This window comes from Carassius auratus, unplaced genomic scaffold (genome assembly GCF_003368295.1).
Source record: "Carassius auratus strain Wakin unplaced genomic scaffold, ASM336829v1 scaf_tig00021493, whole genome shotgun sequence".
NCBI lineage: Eukaryota > Metazoa > Chordata > Actinopteri > Cypriniformes > Cyprinidae > Carassius > Carassius auratus.
This window is the reverse complement of record NW_020525115.1, coordinates 147,751-165,208: the sequence shown is the minus strand read 5'-3', so window position 1 is coordinate 165,208 and position 17,458 is coordinate 147,751. Positions and strand designations below refer to the sequence as shown.

The 17,458-nt window shown below is 37.9% G+C and overlaps 2 protein-coding genes and 1 pseudogene across 3 annotated transcripts; 1 reads left to right on the top strand and 2 right to left on the bottom strand.

Moving 5' to 3' along the window:
- Positions 1-418: 418 nt before the first annotated feature.
- LOC113076921 (pleckstrin homology domain-containing family S member 1-like) lies at positions 419-3,229 on the bottom strand. The gene is made up of 10 exons (XM_026249529.1): positions 3,144-3,229; positions 2,953-3,056; positions 2,719-2,871; positions 2,078-2,150; positions 1,688-1,861; positions 1,505-1,593; positions 1,146-1,220; positions 881-973; positions 609-741; positions 419-521 (listed from the first exon to the last, which is right to left on the bottom strand). The coding sequence occupies exons 1-10, from the start codon at positions 3,210-3,212 to the stop codon at positions 429-431; spliced, it is 1,056 nt and encodes a 351-aa protein (XP_026105314.1). The 5' UTR covers positions 3,213-3,229; the 3' UTR covers positions 419-428.
- A 1,880-nt stretch (positions 3,230-5,109) lies between these two features.
- Positions 5,110-8,493, bottom strand: LOC113076919 (pleckstrin homology domain-containing family S member 1). Of its 2 annotated transcripts, none has more exons than XM_026249525.1 (8): positions 8,428-8,493; positions 7,890-7,944; positions 7,713-7,804; positions 7,499-7,614; positions 7,151-7,285; positions 6,816-6,894; positions 5,793-5,891; positions 5,110-5,703 (listed from the first exon to the last, which is right to left on the bottom strand). In XM_026249525.1, exons 2-8 carry the CDS (start codon positions 7,894-7,896, stop codon positions 5,662-5,664), a joined length of 570 nt encoding a protein of 189 aa, XP_026105310.1. In that variant the 5' UTR covers positions 7,897-7,944; positions 8,428-8,493; the 3' UTR covers positions 5,110-5,661. The 2 variants fall into 2 exon arrangements, with proteins under 2 accessions (XP_026105310.1, XP_026105311.1); XM_026249526.1 differs by having other exon boundaries at positions 5,798-5,891.
- A 7,783-nt stretch (positions 8,494-16,276) lies between these two features.
- Positions 16,277-17,299, top strand: LOC113076934 (E3 ubiquitin-protein ligase TRIM58-like; annotated as a pseudogene).
- The last annotated feature ends 159 nt before the right edge of the window (positions 17,300-17,458 follow it).

Sequence of the window (17,458 nt, the reverse complement as noted above, 5' to 3'; positions counted from 1 at the left end):
AAAATTGACAATGACAGAAAAGTTGTATATACACAGTATATAAAGTACCTCCTACTGTTAGTATTGTAAAAAAAAGTGCCTTTTTAAAGAGGATAAAATCCATTAACAGTTTTGAACTGTGCATTTTTCAATGTGAATTAACCTTCATACTTATTATAAAGTAATACTTGACTCTAGTTCTTCACATTAACAGATGTGAACTAATTTAACCACTAGTTTCATGTATACAGTCTAAATCTTACTCATTTCTTTCATTCAGTTACAATTCATTGTTAGGGAATGTAACATTCACATTGTTTCACATATTTACATGATAAATGTACAGTCATAAGAGGACAAGTTACTTTAGATAACCTGACTGCCTCTTCTGTTCTTCATTAACACCTTGTTTTCAGCCTGTATTTCTAATATCTTGATGGTGATATGAATCACATGTGATTTTGTTTCATGTCCTCATTATGTGAGCAGGGTTCAGAGTGCAGAGGCTGGGATCCTATAAGCCGCCGAATAGTGAGTTTTACCTGCATGTAATTTCAGTAGCATTAATAATAGCTCCCTTAATAGTGATAAAAAAAATAACATTATTTTACTGTGAATCGTCATCTTACCTCATTCTTGCTTAGTCTTCTCAAGTACATCTGTATCTCTTCTACTGTGTCTATCAGCAGGTCATTGAAGGCCAGGATCTGATCCCCCTTATGGAAGAGACACAAGTTCTGCATCATCTGACAGTCAGAGACACTGGAGAGAAAAAGATGAACACCAACAATGAGAAACATAATACAATGTAAGTTGTTAATTTGTAATCATGTTAATGTTTTCAGAATAAGATGCATATTAAACTTTAATAACTGTAATGAATTATCAGTGAGAGTTATACCATGGTTTGCCCTCTGCCTGAGTCAAGATCACACTGTTTTTCAGATCATTTTGACTAACGCAGATCTCCTTCTCAATGTGTATGCTTGTTTCACTGCAGAATAGAAATATGCATTGATAAAATTCAAACAGGTGCCAAAATTTTCATGCTAAATATAGCTCTTTTATGAATAATGCACTAATAAGAAAGTTGACGTGATTCAGATGCATTCAGCAGAAAATGCATTGGTGGCTCTTTCAAAAGATGCATTCAAGTCCAAATTTACCATTTATTTTTATCGTCCTCATCCTGGTTGACTGCACCACTGCACACAGAGGACTCGTGACCATTAATAGAAGTGCTGAAAAAAAAGTGTTAAATTAGTGTTAAATAGGAGTAAACCATAGAAAGATGTCTGCTAAGGGTACATTTATTTTAGTGATAATTTGGTAAAAAGGTCCATTGTCAATAACTTAGCGATGTACAGTATGAGTCACGGCTCACACAGAAGTCACTTATACAAAGCAGCTTTCTTTCGGTTAGTGCAGCAAATTAAATGAAATTAAAATTAAACTCTCAACATTTTTTCTTTGATTTACAGAGTACGTTTACATTCCACTAGGAAAAGTGCCCTCAAACACTTACAATGATGCCATGCACATGTATTCACTGCTGTCCTCTGCAGATTCATCCTGCATCTCATCCTTCTCATCTTTATGTTCAATAACTGGAATCTGCCAGACACAGGTTTGAGTTTTATTTTTTTCAGTTCAATAGCAAGTATGTTCATATGGTATGTTTAAGAAAGTGTGTGTAAATGTGTAAAACCTTGGGTGTTATTGGTACTGGAGGTTCGCTGAGTTTGCGTGGATAGTCATAATGGCTGGACGGTGACAGGTAAGTTAACATTAATTCAGGTGCTGACCGTCTGTCATTAGGCTGATAGTCAACCTTTGGTTCAGAACTCTTCACAGGTTCAGATGCTGATCTAAATCTGTTGTCCTGTGGAAAAAAAGTAACTCATGTGAGCATGCTTTAATGCTTGTATATATGTTATAGATTAATATAAAATAATTTATAAATTTAACAATACTATTTTGGACATATTTCATTTTGCTATTTATTATTTAAGAAAAAAATATTCAGTAGCTGTGTTCAACAATTGACAGGTAGTTTATATGTGCATACATGAAAAGATAAAGCTATTTTAATGTTTACCTGAAGGGTATTTCCTGATCTCTGGATCTTCATTACCTTGACTATGGCATTGAGCCAACCATCCACATCATCACTGAAAACAATAGTAAGACATTTAACACTAGTTGAAAACTGCATCAGGTGTTTTAAAATGATTTTTTTTTAAATGAAAGATTTCTAGAATTCTATTTCAAGTATATACAGTACTGTATAACTCATTTAAAAAGCAGAATGATTAAGCGACTGCTTAAAGACTCCGTGAAATCAGTATTTTACTTTATTTTATTTACAGCTCAGTACATGTTGAATTAATTTCTAAATAAATGTGATGAGATGAACCACAAAAGTTAATTTTTATTTTATTGTACTGACAATATCTTTCTCTTTTATTCTGCTTTGGCAATATACTAAATACTTAGTCATGCTGATAAAGTTTACTGACTCTGAAGGATTTATTTTAAATGTATCGATTTACTAATGTATAACCTACACTACTAACATATAAATGGCCTCAGAAATAATATAAAACCTTTATTTAGATTTCATTGAGGATTTAAATATTGATTTGTTTGTTTGTTTGATTTTTGCCTGCATCATGCTGGCTTTCATGGAGCTATGCTGTGATTGCATTGAGAAATATGAACTAAATGATTATGGCAAACCTGTTTTCTCCAATTAGGAAATAGTCTCTAGAGTGTTTTGGTGTGTCGTCTTCCACTTTCAAGAACAACACACTGGATGGAGAACACTTGAAATGTTTCTGGATCCAGTCCCACTTCTGATGTGCCTCAGGGCCAATAAACAGCTGGCTGATCCTTTAAAACAGAAAGACTTTCTCAGTATAATGTGAAAATACTTTATTTATTTATTTATGACTTTGTCAGTCTTTTCCTTACTTAGAAAGGTCGATCTCTTTTGTTTCGTTGTTTGCATGATATGTCAGATGGTAGGAGTCTTCACGTGTTTTGCAGAGCACAAAGAGACGGCGCTTCCATGATTTCTGTGACAGATATATAAAACTGCTAAGTTTCACAAACAGAAGAACTGTCTTTGACAAACTTCAGATGAAATGCGATACAAGACGTACAATGCCTTTAGTCAGGGCTGTTAGAGGGGGGGACTTGAGCAGATATCCAGTGTACAGTTCCTCCATCATCGCTGGTTCACTGTAAAATGTTGAAGTTGCTGATGAAGAAACATAATTGAAACAACATTAAACTCATTGATGCTGCTCAGTTTAATTTGAGTTTTTAAATGGTCTTTTGATTATAATTTTTTTTTCAAGAGATCTTTAAGACTTACTTGGTTTCTTTTTATTGGACATCCTGATGTTGTTCCTTTAGTTCTAAAATAGATGTGACATTTTTTAAGTTATACTCTAAGTAAACTACAGTGATTTATAAAAAAAAAAAAAAAAAAAAAAAAGCAGTGTCAGCACAAGACCAATTAAAATGCAATGGACGTTATATAATAACATTGCATGATATCTTCATGAATGTTTTAAACTCAGATTTCTTTACATGCTACAAGCCTCACCAAGCAGAATCATCAATATTCAGTAATATTATTGCTTTACCTTGTGTTACGGTAAAAATAATGTCCTTTGAAAAGTTATAGCTCTCACAAGGTGTATGTTATGATGCCAGTTAAAGAGGAAGCTAAAGGTTCTTTGTTTTGTCAGAGTATTATGCTGGTAAAAGGAGGAGTTTCTGCTAATATATGAGCTCAGGTTTAGGATCCCTCCTCTTTGATTGTGTCTGTTATTTGTTTGTGGAAACCAGACAAACGTGTTCATGGCATTGTGGTAAAGTCGATACTACAAAAATAAATGTAGTTTCTGAAGCACATCCAGTAAGCAGTGACAGAAACATGCACACATATAGTTTTATACACTATCTAGAACATTATAATGCAAATACATCAGAGACTAAAGACTTACCTCTGCATATTTTGCACACACACACATGCACTTTTTCATTTGCGAGTCCATATGAGTCTGCAGGTCTTTGCACATGCATGTCTTCCTTGTTTACATTGCAACACTTTATAAATGCTACACTTGTGTCTCTTGCCTCTTTCTTTTCAGTAATCTTGTGTTTGTTTAATTTATGTATTGTGTTTTATTCTTATGTCCTTAACTTATGTGAGAGGATTCACAGAGTAAGAATTTCATTGTACGGTGTAACAGACTGTTGAATCTTGAAATTTTCCCATTTATTAGATTATATTTATTTATGCGTCTACAAGATCTATGTTCCCCTTAGGAATGCAAGAGGTGGCTTAATAATTTACCATGCCAAAAAAAAAAATTATTTCTTTTCCTGTGTGCTGCTGGGGATTGTTTAGGGAAATCCTGATTGATTTCAGTAAATAGTTTAATGATAATTGCCTCTTGGATTTTTTTTGTCTAAGTGTAACATGCTCTTTTCAGGGTGAGGTGGGGTTGGGAGTGTTCAGGTGGTTTTATGACTTGCTATTTAACATGTGTCTCTAAGGGTTATATAAATGTGTGGCAGTCTAAGTAAAAACAGTGTATTTTACTAAATAAAATGAATAAATGAAATGCCATGACATCGTCAAGTATTTGAATGAACTTTAACTAATGATCTAATATGTGCAATAATAAGATAATACTTTTAATAAAAGTAAAACATAAAAAGAAATCTAGAGTCCTTGTTAGGGTCCCTGAGCATGTAATATTGAACTTCCCTGTTAAATGGTGTCATTGAGGAGGTGTGAACAGTGTAATAACTCACTCTCTGACAAAACCATTGATTAGCGACAATGTGTATAATGGGTGTGTGAGAATGTGTTTCATTGTTGCACTTTCTTGTTCCTGGCCTAAAAATAAATAAAATGTCCTACCTGGCACTGATTTATCTAATCTGCTATGTAGAATGCACAAATATAGATATATTCTACAGATAAACTGATTTGAGGACAAATTGTACATACATATTAGATATTTATATCATTTAAAATAAACAAAAATATATAATACTTCATTTGTTTGTGGAATAAACATACACTGAAGAACATACACTGGAAGTAAATTAAACTGATACCAGAAAACTTTTATTAAAAGACAAAATTACATTGAAAGAACATGGAATCTATTTTAATCCAATGTGCACATTAAAACATGATATAGTTACATTTAATTTGATTTACTTTTCCCATTAAAGACGTTTATAAGAACATACATTTGTTAACAATGTAATTTTTAAATGTATAATTAAGTACATATTTACATATGCCACTAATTTTCTGCCATTATCTTAAATCAGTACAGTATATGTATTTTTGTAAATGATTTTTGTAAACGACTTTAGCAGTTCAAGAGGTGTCCAGTGCAGTCTTATTGTGAAAACATGAATTATTTTTCTTTGCTTTAGTGCAAGCCAAGTGAAACAAAATGTATGATTAGCATATAAAGAATCCTGTTCAACTTTACGGTTATTTGGAAATTAATTCAGCATATTATTCAACTGTAAAAAAAATAAACCAACAAAACAAATATACATTAAATTAAGTCTTGTTTCAAGGCGGTTGGTCTGTTGTGACAGTTAGGGCTCAAGCTGGAATCGAGGATGAAGCCTGAGTTTTTATTCATCTGTGTCGTCATCTTCGTGAGTTATTTCAGTCTCCTGTAATCAAAAAGAGAGTGAAAATATTAGTAAAATTTGTCTATGTTTTAAAGTGTATACTTCCTCTTGTGTTATTTGCATGTATCTACCTTACTCTTCAGTTTTATCTGAGAAACATAGATGGGGTCATGGGTCATAGATGATGGCAGCTCATGTGTATCATATTTTGGTAGACCCCACTCAGTTTTCTGTCATTGGCACAATATAGATAATGAGATTATTTTCTTGTCTTATTATTGCACAGTTACAAACAAAGTTCAATAATAACAAAATATGTCAAAGGGATTGAACTGGTTTTGTTACAATAACTCGGACAGTAAAGGGTTAAATGAATCTCATTACAATATCAACAAGCAATGTTTCTAAAAATAGCAAACCTGTTCTCTCTCTCTCTCTGTCTCTCTAGATGATAGGCAGATTGTTTTTAGTTTGTTTGATATAATCAGTAAGAGTTGCAAAATCGTTTATAAGAGCTGAATATTGTTTTAAATTACAGTTAAATGGGACTAAACTGTGTCAATCTTCTTAGGTGTTTAAAAAACAAATGTTCTCAAAAATAGTTGGAAAACTTTTCATTGGCCAGTATATAAAGTACTAAAGATGAGCATCATTAAAGATCATAAAACCTGTAATACAATTATAAGCAACACAAACCAGACCTATTTTTTAGCAGCCAGTTCAATGTGCCAACTTTCGTCCCCTTGGAATTAAGGTTCTATCTGACATTTTTGTCAAAATTGAGTTATTCACATATAATTATTCAGACAACTTATTTATATTATGTGATATGTTTTTTATGTTCTGTACATTTTGGGACTTTTTATTTAAATAAACAACAAAGTTGTATCTATACAGTCGAACGGAATGCAAAAATTTTGAAGCTCAAAATCTCAAAACTACTCGGAATGCAGACAGAACCTTATAATTCCAAGGGGCCGTAATGTCATTTTCTGATTGCGAGGTTCACCCACGTGTCCGTTTGAGTCAAATGTCTGTGCGACATGATTATTTCAGATGATTCATCTTAAAGAAATAATTTGTATGAAATGCACATTTGTGCACGAAATGATTGAGACAGATTGATTTCCAGGTGAAAAATGTAAAAACATTACCTTGAGATCAGGGTACAGAGTGTGTAGATGATTATTTAAGATGCCAAATAAAGCACTGAACCATCCGTTCATCTCCCCACTGTAATGTGTTAAATGTTAAAATATGTGTTAAAATATGTTCCATTGCATCTTTTAGAGACTTTTTACATGTATACTCGAATCATATCTTGTCTGTTGTGCTTTTTTAAAACCAAACGTAAAAAAAAGTATATTTATAATTTATATTTACAATGTATGCATATTTCTAAAATATGTCCACTCAATTTATGCCATGAAAAAGAACAACTATAACAATAACGATAATTGCCCTTAACAAGGCGAACACATTGACAAACCTGTTTTCTCCTATAAGGAAATAGTCTCTTTCTGTAACTTTAATAAACATCACACATGACGCAAAACATCTGAAATTTTTTTCAATCCATTTGCACATAGGATGCCTCTCGGGGGACAAGGACACATATGAGACCCTAAAGTAAAGAGAGAAAAACACTGACTCAGTGTGCAATACTTATTATAGAAGGAACGTTTGTCTAGACAATCTATGATGAATAGATAAGACAGATTGTTCTTAAGATACTGTGGGAGGTTGCTTGACACTTGACAGATTTTGGGGTTTAATGATATGATACAGGAAGTCTGAATAGTTATAAATCATGCAGTGTGCAATTACATGGACATACTTAGTCAAGTCAATGTCTCCCAGTGGTTTGTCCTTCTCTTCGTTTTTGTAGTACTTAAGTTGGTATGTGTTGTCTCTGTGCTTTAGAAGAACAAAAAACCTCTTTTTCCATGATTTCTGCAAAAAAGGAAAGGAAACAAATACAGAATGAGAGAAATTAGCAAAGTGAGTCTCACCGACTCGCTCATGTACTTCTCTCTTCCAGAGAAACATACCAGGGACTTGAATTGATTCTCCGGGGGAGATTTGTAAAGATATCCAGACCATATTTCCTCGGTTGTATGTACGTGAAATGCATAGTTATTATCTGCAGAGACAAAGAATATATCCAAAATGAAGTCACATGTTAAGTTTAAGAATATCATAAGATCACAGTGCTTTGAAGAACACACCTTCCATTTTCCAGTAGTGGTAAGTAATGGAATGCTGTCTGTGTGAGCCTGAGAACTGAAAAAGCAGTTTTTACTTCAGCATATTCAGCCTAATGAATGATTTCAAGTGCCAAAGTCTTGAAACTCAAGATGCTCTTAAATTGTACAATTACACTGTATGCTCATAGTGTGATCTGTGTTTGCACATGATGTACTGTATACGCCTTTAAAATCATCAGCAATCATCAGAAATATACTTGTGTGTGTACTGAACAATAGATACTATTGCACAAACAAGAAAAAATAAATAAACAGAAAACAATTCCTTAAATTGACAACCAACGTAAATATAGTTTTATATGAAATATTTATTCAAATTATATGTTAATAAATATATACTAAATAGTGACTTATCATCTAAATTGGCATTTGTTAACGCTGTCATACATAATGTAACAGCACACTTTCTAATGCAGCAATCAGAATTATTAAGTAAGGCATGCTGTTTTAATTTAATAAGAATGATTGTAATATTATTATTTGATTATGGTTTCTGTACCTGATATAGATGCTCCCTGTCTGTGAGAAAACAAATTGTGATTAAACTGTACAGTGCGTATGAGGAAGTTTACACCATGGGTGAAAAACCTTAGATGTGATGTCACAAAGAAGGTGGTGATTTGAGACATATTTGCTATGTACTCGAACAAGAAAAACTTGTCAAGAAGTATTTGGTAAGTTTAAACCCAATGTTTATACTCACTGTTTCAATAATGGGAGACTCTGCAATATATCATACATTATTCATGTTGCCACAGATGCAGTATTATAATTTGACATTTAAGGTGATTTCTGCCACCATTGAACTGAACTTCTCCCATCTCACATTGGCTATAAAAACAGAAAGCCCCGTCCTGAAATCAATCCATTGGTTGAGCCAAAGTTGATGTTTGGAGCTAGTAGGGAATCAAATATTATTATTATAATTTTTTTTATTTTATTTTTCTCACAATTTACATATGCATCTGTAAACTGCAAGAAAATCTGTATAGGCGCTGTTTACACAGAACAAATTTCTGCCTTTGAAAATTCGACAGCAGATGGGAAAAAAGCAATGCAACTGTCAAAGACGCTTGTCTAACATGCTAAAAACACACCACAGCATTCGCTTTTGCACTTTTCACTTTATTTGTGGTGTGTTCTCCACTTTCTGCAAGTTGTCGTAAATGATTGCGCACTCTTCAAAAAGCTGTTTTTGAAGAGAACACTGTTTACCAGAACACTGTTTACGTGTGTAACGAAAAATTGTAAAGTCATTACAAACTATCAGCTAAATGACATGCGTGCTATAATCAAGATGTCAGTCTATAATCAGTTTCACACATCTAGCAAAAGAAGTGTGAGTTTCATTTGCATCATTTATGCAAAGGTGAAAATCAGACAAAAGTTAATCTACATTCCAGAAGTCGGCTTCAAAGAAACTTGGCAGTAACCTTACACTTGCTTAGTGTAAAAACCCCTGCCCTAATTTCCAGCCATGTTTTTGAAATGTACTGTCTCAATCGTCGAGGCATTCCGGGCTTGCGTCAGTTACCCCTGCACATCAAATGACTTGAGGCTGAATAATTGTTGCGCGGTGGCACTGTGACGGAAAGTTGCACATGATGTTTCGGGATAGTCGCGTACAGATGTAGAAAGACAGGCGGCAGCTGCAGGTGGCTTGGCACAGGCCTCAGTCCAGGCATTCCTATTCGTATGTCATTCATAGAATTTGTACCAGTCATTACAAGGGCTAACAGCGTCATGGCTAAAGCCTATAATTGGTGCTACCTGCTCCATACGTGTTTCTGAACTGGAATTTGTCCCAGCACATGCAGACTAACTGTAGATGAAGACCCTGCCAAAATTTTCCCCAATGGTTAAACAGGACATCTTTATTTAAACATTCAAATATTAGGTGTTGAGACACATGCAAAGCTTTCATAAGTCTTTCATGTGAGAGGGTGCTATAAATAGAAGCTATCTTTGGCTACAAGTGCTGCTTCCTTTCTCTTTTTGTGCACAATGTACTCAGAGCAGGCCCAGTACAGCTCCTTCAGTCCTTCAGCCAGATTTACGGACACAAACAATTAAAAGATTTCCCAGGGCAGAGGAACAACAGATGGACCGTCTCCCCCACCTTTGGCATTTAGTATAGTTTAGTATAATATAAAGCATTATACTATAACACTTATAGGAATATGCAATACTTAATTTTAACCAAATTCTGTTCATTTGAACGTTCTATTTATAAAATAATTCTAAAAAAGGTTTCAACATTGACAATATTAAGAAATATTTATTTAGCAAATCATCATATTTTTTTCTGAAGGCTCAAAGAAGGTGACGCTGAAGACTTAAGTCATGGCTGCTGAAAATTCAGCTTTGTCATTACAGGAATAAATTACATTCTAAAATATATCACAATAATAATACAAAAATACAGATCTATTTCGACCTCACTCAGACCGTCACCACGGTCTTACCTTGAATGACGCCATTCCTCCGCCTATCCTCGAGACCAAATATCAACAATGTCAGGTGACTGACCTTAGGGGTTGGCTATATAACATCCAGGTGAACCAACCACTTCCTCTTGCCTTTCTCGCCTCATCTGAGACCGACACGGTAGAGCGCATTGTTTTTGATTACAGGAGAGATTAGTTTCAATCCGTCACGTTTTGTGCAGGTGCTTCAAGTCCCTGAGGATTGCAGTGGTTTTTCTCCTCATTTATTGATGGTTCTCAGGTCAGCTGTTCGCAGCAGACGAGAGTTTTCTTTTCCATTTACTGCGTGTGCGCACGTAGAATGATGGATATATAATTTTCTAAGGAGTTCTGTTCGCAGACGTATTCTGAATGATGAGTATGAAGAGTGATTCGTCACAATCTTTATATTAAATTGTACCTGGTTAATTGTGTTTAACTAATACCAGACATATATTTTTTGTGGATTAAGGAAGTGTTCAATTTGATTATGATCTAGTGATTCGTCACAGTCTATTTGTTAATGGCATTTTTGCTTGTTTCTTTCAATTAAATGCTGAGTTATTTTGGAGTCTCGCAGTTCAACTTCCAGAATTAGTTAAATACTGTGATTCATTACAGTTTATTTCCTTTTCATGCACTATCATTATATGAGTGACCTGACCTCGGACTTGTTGTCATGAGTCACTCAAGGTGTCGTTTTTGCCAAACTAGCATACACCCAAGAGATGGGCATCGCGAATGTCCCTCCTGTTTGGGTATGCAACATGTACTAGATGATATTGAGGATCCCTGTGCAGCTGCGTTGGAGCTATCTTTGCGGGAAAGAGTGCAAAGAGCTAAACTGTTAACTGGTGGTAATAAAGAAATTATTCCCAGTAGTTCCTCTCATAAACGTAAGAGGCCAGATGCAGGTCCTGACATGCCTCCAGATAAAATAAAGAAAGCCACAGTAGTCCGAGATCCCAAGGATGACACTCAGTTGCAAATCTTAGCAGCATTGCGTGACTTAGCTGGTAAGCTTGAAACACGTAATTCTTCAGTAAACACACAGCCATCTGCACTCCGGGCTGGGGATGAGTTGACATCACGTCAGAAAGAGGGGGATGATTATACGGATGCCGTCTCACTGCATGCAAATAACTCCCTTTATGGTAGTGAGGAGAATGCAGATGAAAACGAGGGAGAGGAATCCAGGTCTGAGGTTTCAGAAGGAAGCCTGCATTCTGATGTTCTTTCGCGCATTTTAACTGCAGCAAGGATCCTGGGCCTTAATGCACAGGAAGAAGCTACAGCTCCAGCCCCCACACAAGGTGTATGGGCGAGTATTTCCCCTGCACAGCCTACTGTGTCAATCCCTGTAGCTGAGGATTATTCCCAGATGTTGAGGAAAGCCTGGAATAATCCAAAAGCGGCACCCCAGTTTAATGCAGGATGTAGACGGTTTGTTAAGTTGGATTATCCCGCTGAGAGTGGTATGGGGAACATGCCATCAGTGGAGCGAGAGATCGCAGCCTTAACCGCTTTGGGACCTGATAAGGTTACTGACAATCCTCGTTGTCCCGGTAAGGAGTGCCAAAAGACAGACCGGTTAATGAGTCAGGCATATAATGCAGCTACTCGGGCAGCCCGTTCAGGAAATGCTCTAGCAATAGTTTTGGCTGCGTTAAGAAAGGTTGTTAATAAGGAAGAGCGTGATGTGATGAGCTTGATTGACACAGCACTCATCACACACTCACAGCTTACCAGGGACATAGGGGCATCTATGTCGTCTGCAATTTTAGCCAGAAGACAAATTTGGTTGGCTCAAACATCTTTACCTGACGCAATCAGGAAGGATTTGACTAATATGCCAGTGGTTCCAGGACGGATATTTCACACTGATGCACAGGCTTTGCTGGATAATGCTGATCAGGCAAGACGCAGAAGGGAGTCAGTTCAGCAAACATTTGCTTGCCCTACCAAATGTGGCCATAGGGCTGCTCATTCTTTTCAGCCCCCACACTTTCCTCGTTCAGAAACTTGGGGGTATGACAGAAGACGATCTAGGGGTTACCAGTCCCATGATCGAGGAACCAGACCTTTTTATCAGACTCCCCAGGCCGACCAGGCCCATAATCCAGTCAGGGGAGGACCACTTAAGAGGCGTCCTTCCAGGGGTTTCAAACCCCGGGGAGGCCAGGCATAGCGGTCTCTGTGTCGTCGGAGAATGCTCCCAACTGTGCCTGGACAGTTGGGAGAAGGTAACATCAGATCCCTGGGTCCTAGATACCATCAAGACAGGATACAGGATACAGTTCCGGCGGCGCCCTCCTACTTTTTCAGGCGATCATATGACCGTAGTCAGAGACCCAGTCCAGGCACAAATTTTGGCCAAAGAGATCACAGTTTTACTTCAGAAAAAGGCGATTGTACAGATAGACACCAGCAAACAGCTCACTGGGTTCTATTCAAAGTATTTCCTGGTGCCAAAGAGAGACGGGGGACTTCGACCCATTCTAGACTTACGAAAGTTGAACGAATTCATAAAGGTATTGCCCTTCAAAATGCTGACTACAGCACAAATTCTGGAATCCATAGAACTGGGAGAATGGTTCACTTCCATAGACTTGAAGGATGCCTATTTCCACATACCCATCTGTCAGGATCACTGCCCGTTTCTTCGCTTTGCCTTTCAAGATCGGGTTTATCAGTTCAGGGTCCTTCCATTTGGCCTGTCTCTGTCTCCAAGGGTCTTCACCAGGGTGGTGTCAGCAGCCCTTCGTCCCCTTCAGTGTGCAGGTTTGAAGATTCTGTCATACCTGGACGACTGGCTAATTTGTGCTCCTTCACACAGTCAAGCCATGAGGGACACCGAAGTGGTGCTCCAACATGTCCAGTCTCTCGGGTTCAAAGTGAACTGGGAAAAGAGCAATCTAAGTCCCAGACAACAGACCGTGTTTGTAGGAGTTTCGCTAGATTCCCAACTGATGACGGCAACTTTATCACCCCAGAGAGTGGTACAGTTGATCAGTCTAACTCAATCATTCCATCTGAACAAGAAGGTGAAGTTAATTCAGTTTCAGCGATTGTTGGGCATGATTGCAGCAGCAGCAGCTGTGGTCCCACTCGGCCTTCTCAAAGCCCGTCCACTACAACGTTGGTTGAACAGCTTTCACTTGCATCCCAAATTACACAGACATGTAAGGATAAAGGTTACACGACGGTGTGTCCAAATGTTACACCCTTGGAAGTCGTTACCGTCACAAGGGGTTCCTCTAGGCAACATCCCAGCGAGGCGGTCTGTGATAACGACAGATGCCTCTCTAACAGGGTGGGGAGCAGTTTGGGAAGGCAGGTCCATCAGGGGACACTGGAAATTCCCCTGGACCACAGAGCACATCAACGTGCTGGAACTCAGGGCAGTCCATCTCTCCCTGAGGGTTTTTCTCCCGTTGTTACAGAACAAACATGTTTTAGTGAGAACAGACAACATGTCGGCAGTGTACCACATCAATCACCAGGGTGGCACCAGATCAGCGCGGTGTCTCCAGGTGACACAGGAACTACTTTCTTGGGCATTTCCAAAGCTCTCATCACTCAGAGCAGTATACATACCGGGAGTGGCGAACAGTGCGGCAGACCTGCTGTCACGAACTGGACCACTCCCGGGAGAGTGGCGCCTCCATCCCGAAGTGGTGAGATTGATATGGAGGCGTTTCGGTATGGCGAAGGTCGATTTGTTTGCGACCACGGAGACAACTCATTGCGATCTATGGTATTCCCTGAACAGCCAGGGAGGCCCTTTAGGGATTGATGCACTATCTCAAGAATGGCCGGAAGAATTGTTGTACGCTTTTCCACCCCTACCCTTGATCCACCTTGTGATCAACAGGGTAGCTTTGGGCCGTCACAAGATTTTACTTGTGGCCCCACGTTGGCCAAAGAAACTTTGGTTTCCGACCCTTGTACGTTTGGTCCAAGGTTACCCTTGGCAGTTACCACAGAGAGCAGATCTCCTCTCTCAAGTGGAAGGCCAAATCTGGCACCCCAGTCCAGAGACACTTCAACTATGGGTATGGCCCTTGCTCAGTCCCTCTCTGAAGGCTTAGATGAAGCTGTATTAAGGACAATAAATAGTTCTAAGGCACCGTCTACGTGGAGTAACTATTTTAGCAAGTGGCGAATATTCTCAACATGGTGTCATGACCGACAACTAGATCCGGCCAAGTGTGACACCAGTTTGGTTCTTCGTTTTCTTCAAACATTGATTGATTCTGGGAAATCAGTTAATACCATAAAAGTCTACATTGCAGCCATCTCACACTTCCATGTGTCAGTGGATGGTGCAAATATTGGCAAACACCGTTTGGTGTCTCAATTTCTTAAGGGTGCAAAACGCTTGCGACCAGGGAGAATTATGAGATCACCTGCTTGGGACCTTTCTATTGTCTTACAGTCACTGGCCAAAGCACCTTTTGAACCTTTGGAGCAAGCAGATCTCAAGTTCTTGACATGGAAAACAGTTTTCCTACTAGCGATGTGTTCAGCCAAGAGAGTTGGTGAGTTGCACGCTTTATCAGTCAGTGAAGACTGCTTGAGATGGAAGGCAGAAAAAACAAGGGTTTTTCTCTGGCCAAACCCATCATTCTTGCCCAAGGTCCTTAAGCCTAGCACAATAAATCAGGTAATTGAGCTTGATGCTTTCCGTCCAGATCCCCTTTGTTCAGGTGAAGAGTTGGATCATTGTTCTCTATGTCCTGTTAGGGCATTGCACACATATATTGAGCAAACTCATCAACTACGACAGTCACACACACAACTATTTGTATGTTTTGACAAGAAGTGTGCAGGCAAACCTGTGTCTAAGCAACGGTTATCTCATTGGATAGTGGATACCATTTCACAAGCTTATGTCAGCCAAAATCTACCTATCCCTGGTGGTCTGGTTGCTCACTCTACCAGGAGCATGGCCACTTCCTGGGCGGCACTGAAGGGGGTAGCACTATCGGACATCTGTGCCGCAGCCTCTTGGAGCAGCTTGTGCACGTTTACGAGGTTTTATAGGATTAATGTGGCAAAGCCAAATCCTTTTGGGTCTGCGGTTTTATCTGCGGCTAAATAAACAGGGGAAGGAAAACATGCTAGTCCCTCGTGACCCTGGGGGTATAAGTCATCCAAGGTAAGACCGTGGTGACGGTCTGAGTGAGGTCGAAATAGATCGTAAGTTATGACTATAACTATGGATCTATGAGACCGAACGATGACCGTCACCATCCCTTGTCACTCGGGATGAACTGGGGCGTTCCAGGCAAGAGGAAGTGGTTGGTTCACCTGGATGTTATATAGCCAACCCCTAAGGTCAGTCACCTGACATTGTTGATATTTGGTCTCGAGGATAGGCGGAGGAATGGCGTCATTCAAGGTAAGACCGTGGTGACGGTCATCGTTCGGTCTCATAGATCCATAGTTATAGTCATAACTTACGTTATTTTAAACTGTAAAATTTCTAAATATTACTGTTTTTCTGTATTGTTAATCAAATAAACTTTTGGAACTTTGTATACTGTAAATATTTCCATATGTAAAACACATTTATAAAAATATATTGAATAGATAATTAGATAATTAGCTATTGTAGTTGAACTGAATTTTTTTTTCCACAAAACTATGTATATTTTTTGTACTGTTAAAAAGCAGAAAGAATATAAAATAAAAAATATATATTTTATAAAAATGTAAATAAAAAAAAAAATAACATTCAATGTATTTAATTATTATCTTAAGCACAATATCAACATGAGCGCTGAAAATCATTTTGTAAAATCTTTATTTCTTTTCAAATGTTTTGCATTCCTCGGTTTGGAAATTCCTCAAGTACATAAATAAATTTACTTATGAGAGATGGAGGAAAGGTAAGTAGTGTTGCAGTTTTGGGAATCTGGTTTCTGGTCCATGATGAACATTTATGGTATGGACAGAAATGTAAAATATGTAACACTCCAAAATGTCTGGAACATTTTACCCTGCTTTGCTTTTTTTCATTTAAGTTCATTTAAGTAAACTCCGCCAAGCATTTAATCAAGCATGCAATCTGAAGTTTACAAACCACAGTCCTTCCTTCTTGTACGGTATTAGTATTTATCTTCACATATTCTTCCTAGTTTATAGGAAAACGGAGACTCTGAAAGAGACAGATACTGAGTTAATACAGATGGATGAGATTAAGAATGAACAGCTGCTTGGCTTAACCATCAACCTGCTGCTGTTCATACTCTCTCAGGTTCCTGTCACCAAGAAACTCTTTCAAAGCTGTGAGGATCTTCATATTTTTACATGACAATTACTCTCGCACTTTTAGTAGGTACAGCTAAGGCAAGTATTTTCCTCATATCTCTCACAGGAAATTTGTTTCTAAATATAGTTTCTAATTCCTTTGGCACTTTCCATTTTTCAGACACCCAAGTTGTTGCTCTGCTCACCCAGCACGTATTATTTCCCCTGAGGGTGACTCAGTCACTTAAACCGATACCTGGCAGGACTTTTTCTGAAAACCCCTCTCGGTTTGACACCACCCCGAATGTGATTAGCTGGAATTTTTTCACAGATGTTCGCAACTAATGGGAGGTGCAGGTAAGACATACTGGGAACTAGGGCTCACATACCCTAACATCCCCAGGAGGGCCGAGTGGAGGACTGAATGGCAGACGTCCATGGTGCGTTGAGTATTTCAATGGCGACTACATGGCCTGGCACGATAGCTTTCCCCAAAAGCTTTTGAGCACATTGGCATCTTCTTCAGCTCAGAAGGAGGTTTGGTTTGTTTTGTGGGGGCCAACACCATGACACCCCTGTAGTTTTTGTGCAGAAACCTTTACAGACTCACTCTAACAGGCTGTCTGTCACGTAGCAAGGGCTTTTAAATAATATAATAAATAAAAAGAAAACAGAATAGCAAAAGAACAGAGCAAGCTACGGTTAGATGTCTTTTTTAATATATTTAAATATAAAAGTTAATTAAATTTTTTTTTTATAACATGTACAACTCTAAATTTCTGAACATTAATGTATAACTTATTTGAAGTA

Coding starts and splice junctions, on each gene's coding strand:
- LOC113076919 (XM_026249525.1), bottom strand. Junction 5,892..6,815: donor CTCTGTACCCTGATCTCAAG/GTAATGTTTTTA, acceptor TGCCAATGACAG/AAAACTGAGTGGGGTCTACC. Junction 5,704..5,792: donor AGATAAAACTGAAGAGTAAG/GTAGATACATGC, acceptor TTTTGATTACAG/GAGACTGAAATAACTCACGA.
- LOC113076921 (XM_026249529.1), bottom strand. CDS start 3,212: ATGATGGAGGAACTGTACACTGGATATCTGCTCAAGTCCCCCCCTCTA. Junction 1,221..1,504: donor TACATGTGCATGGCATCATT/GTAAGTGTTTGA, acceptor CTTTTTTTTCAG/CACTTCTATTAATGGTCACG. Junction 974..1,145: donor GAGGACGATAAAAATAAATG/GTAAATTTGGAC, acceptor TCTATTCTGCAG/TGAAACAAGCATACACATTG.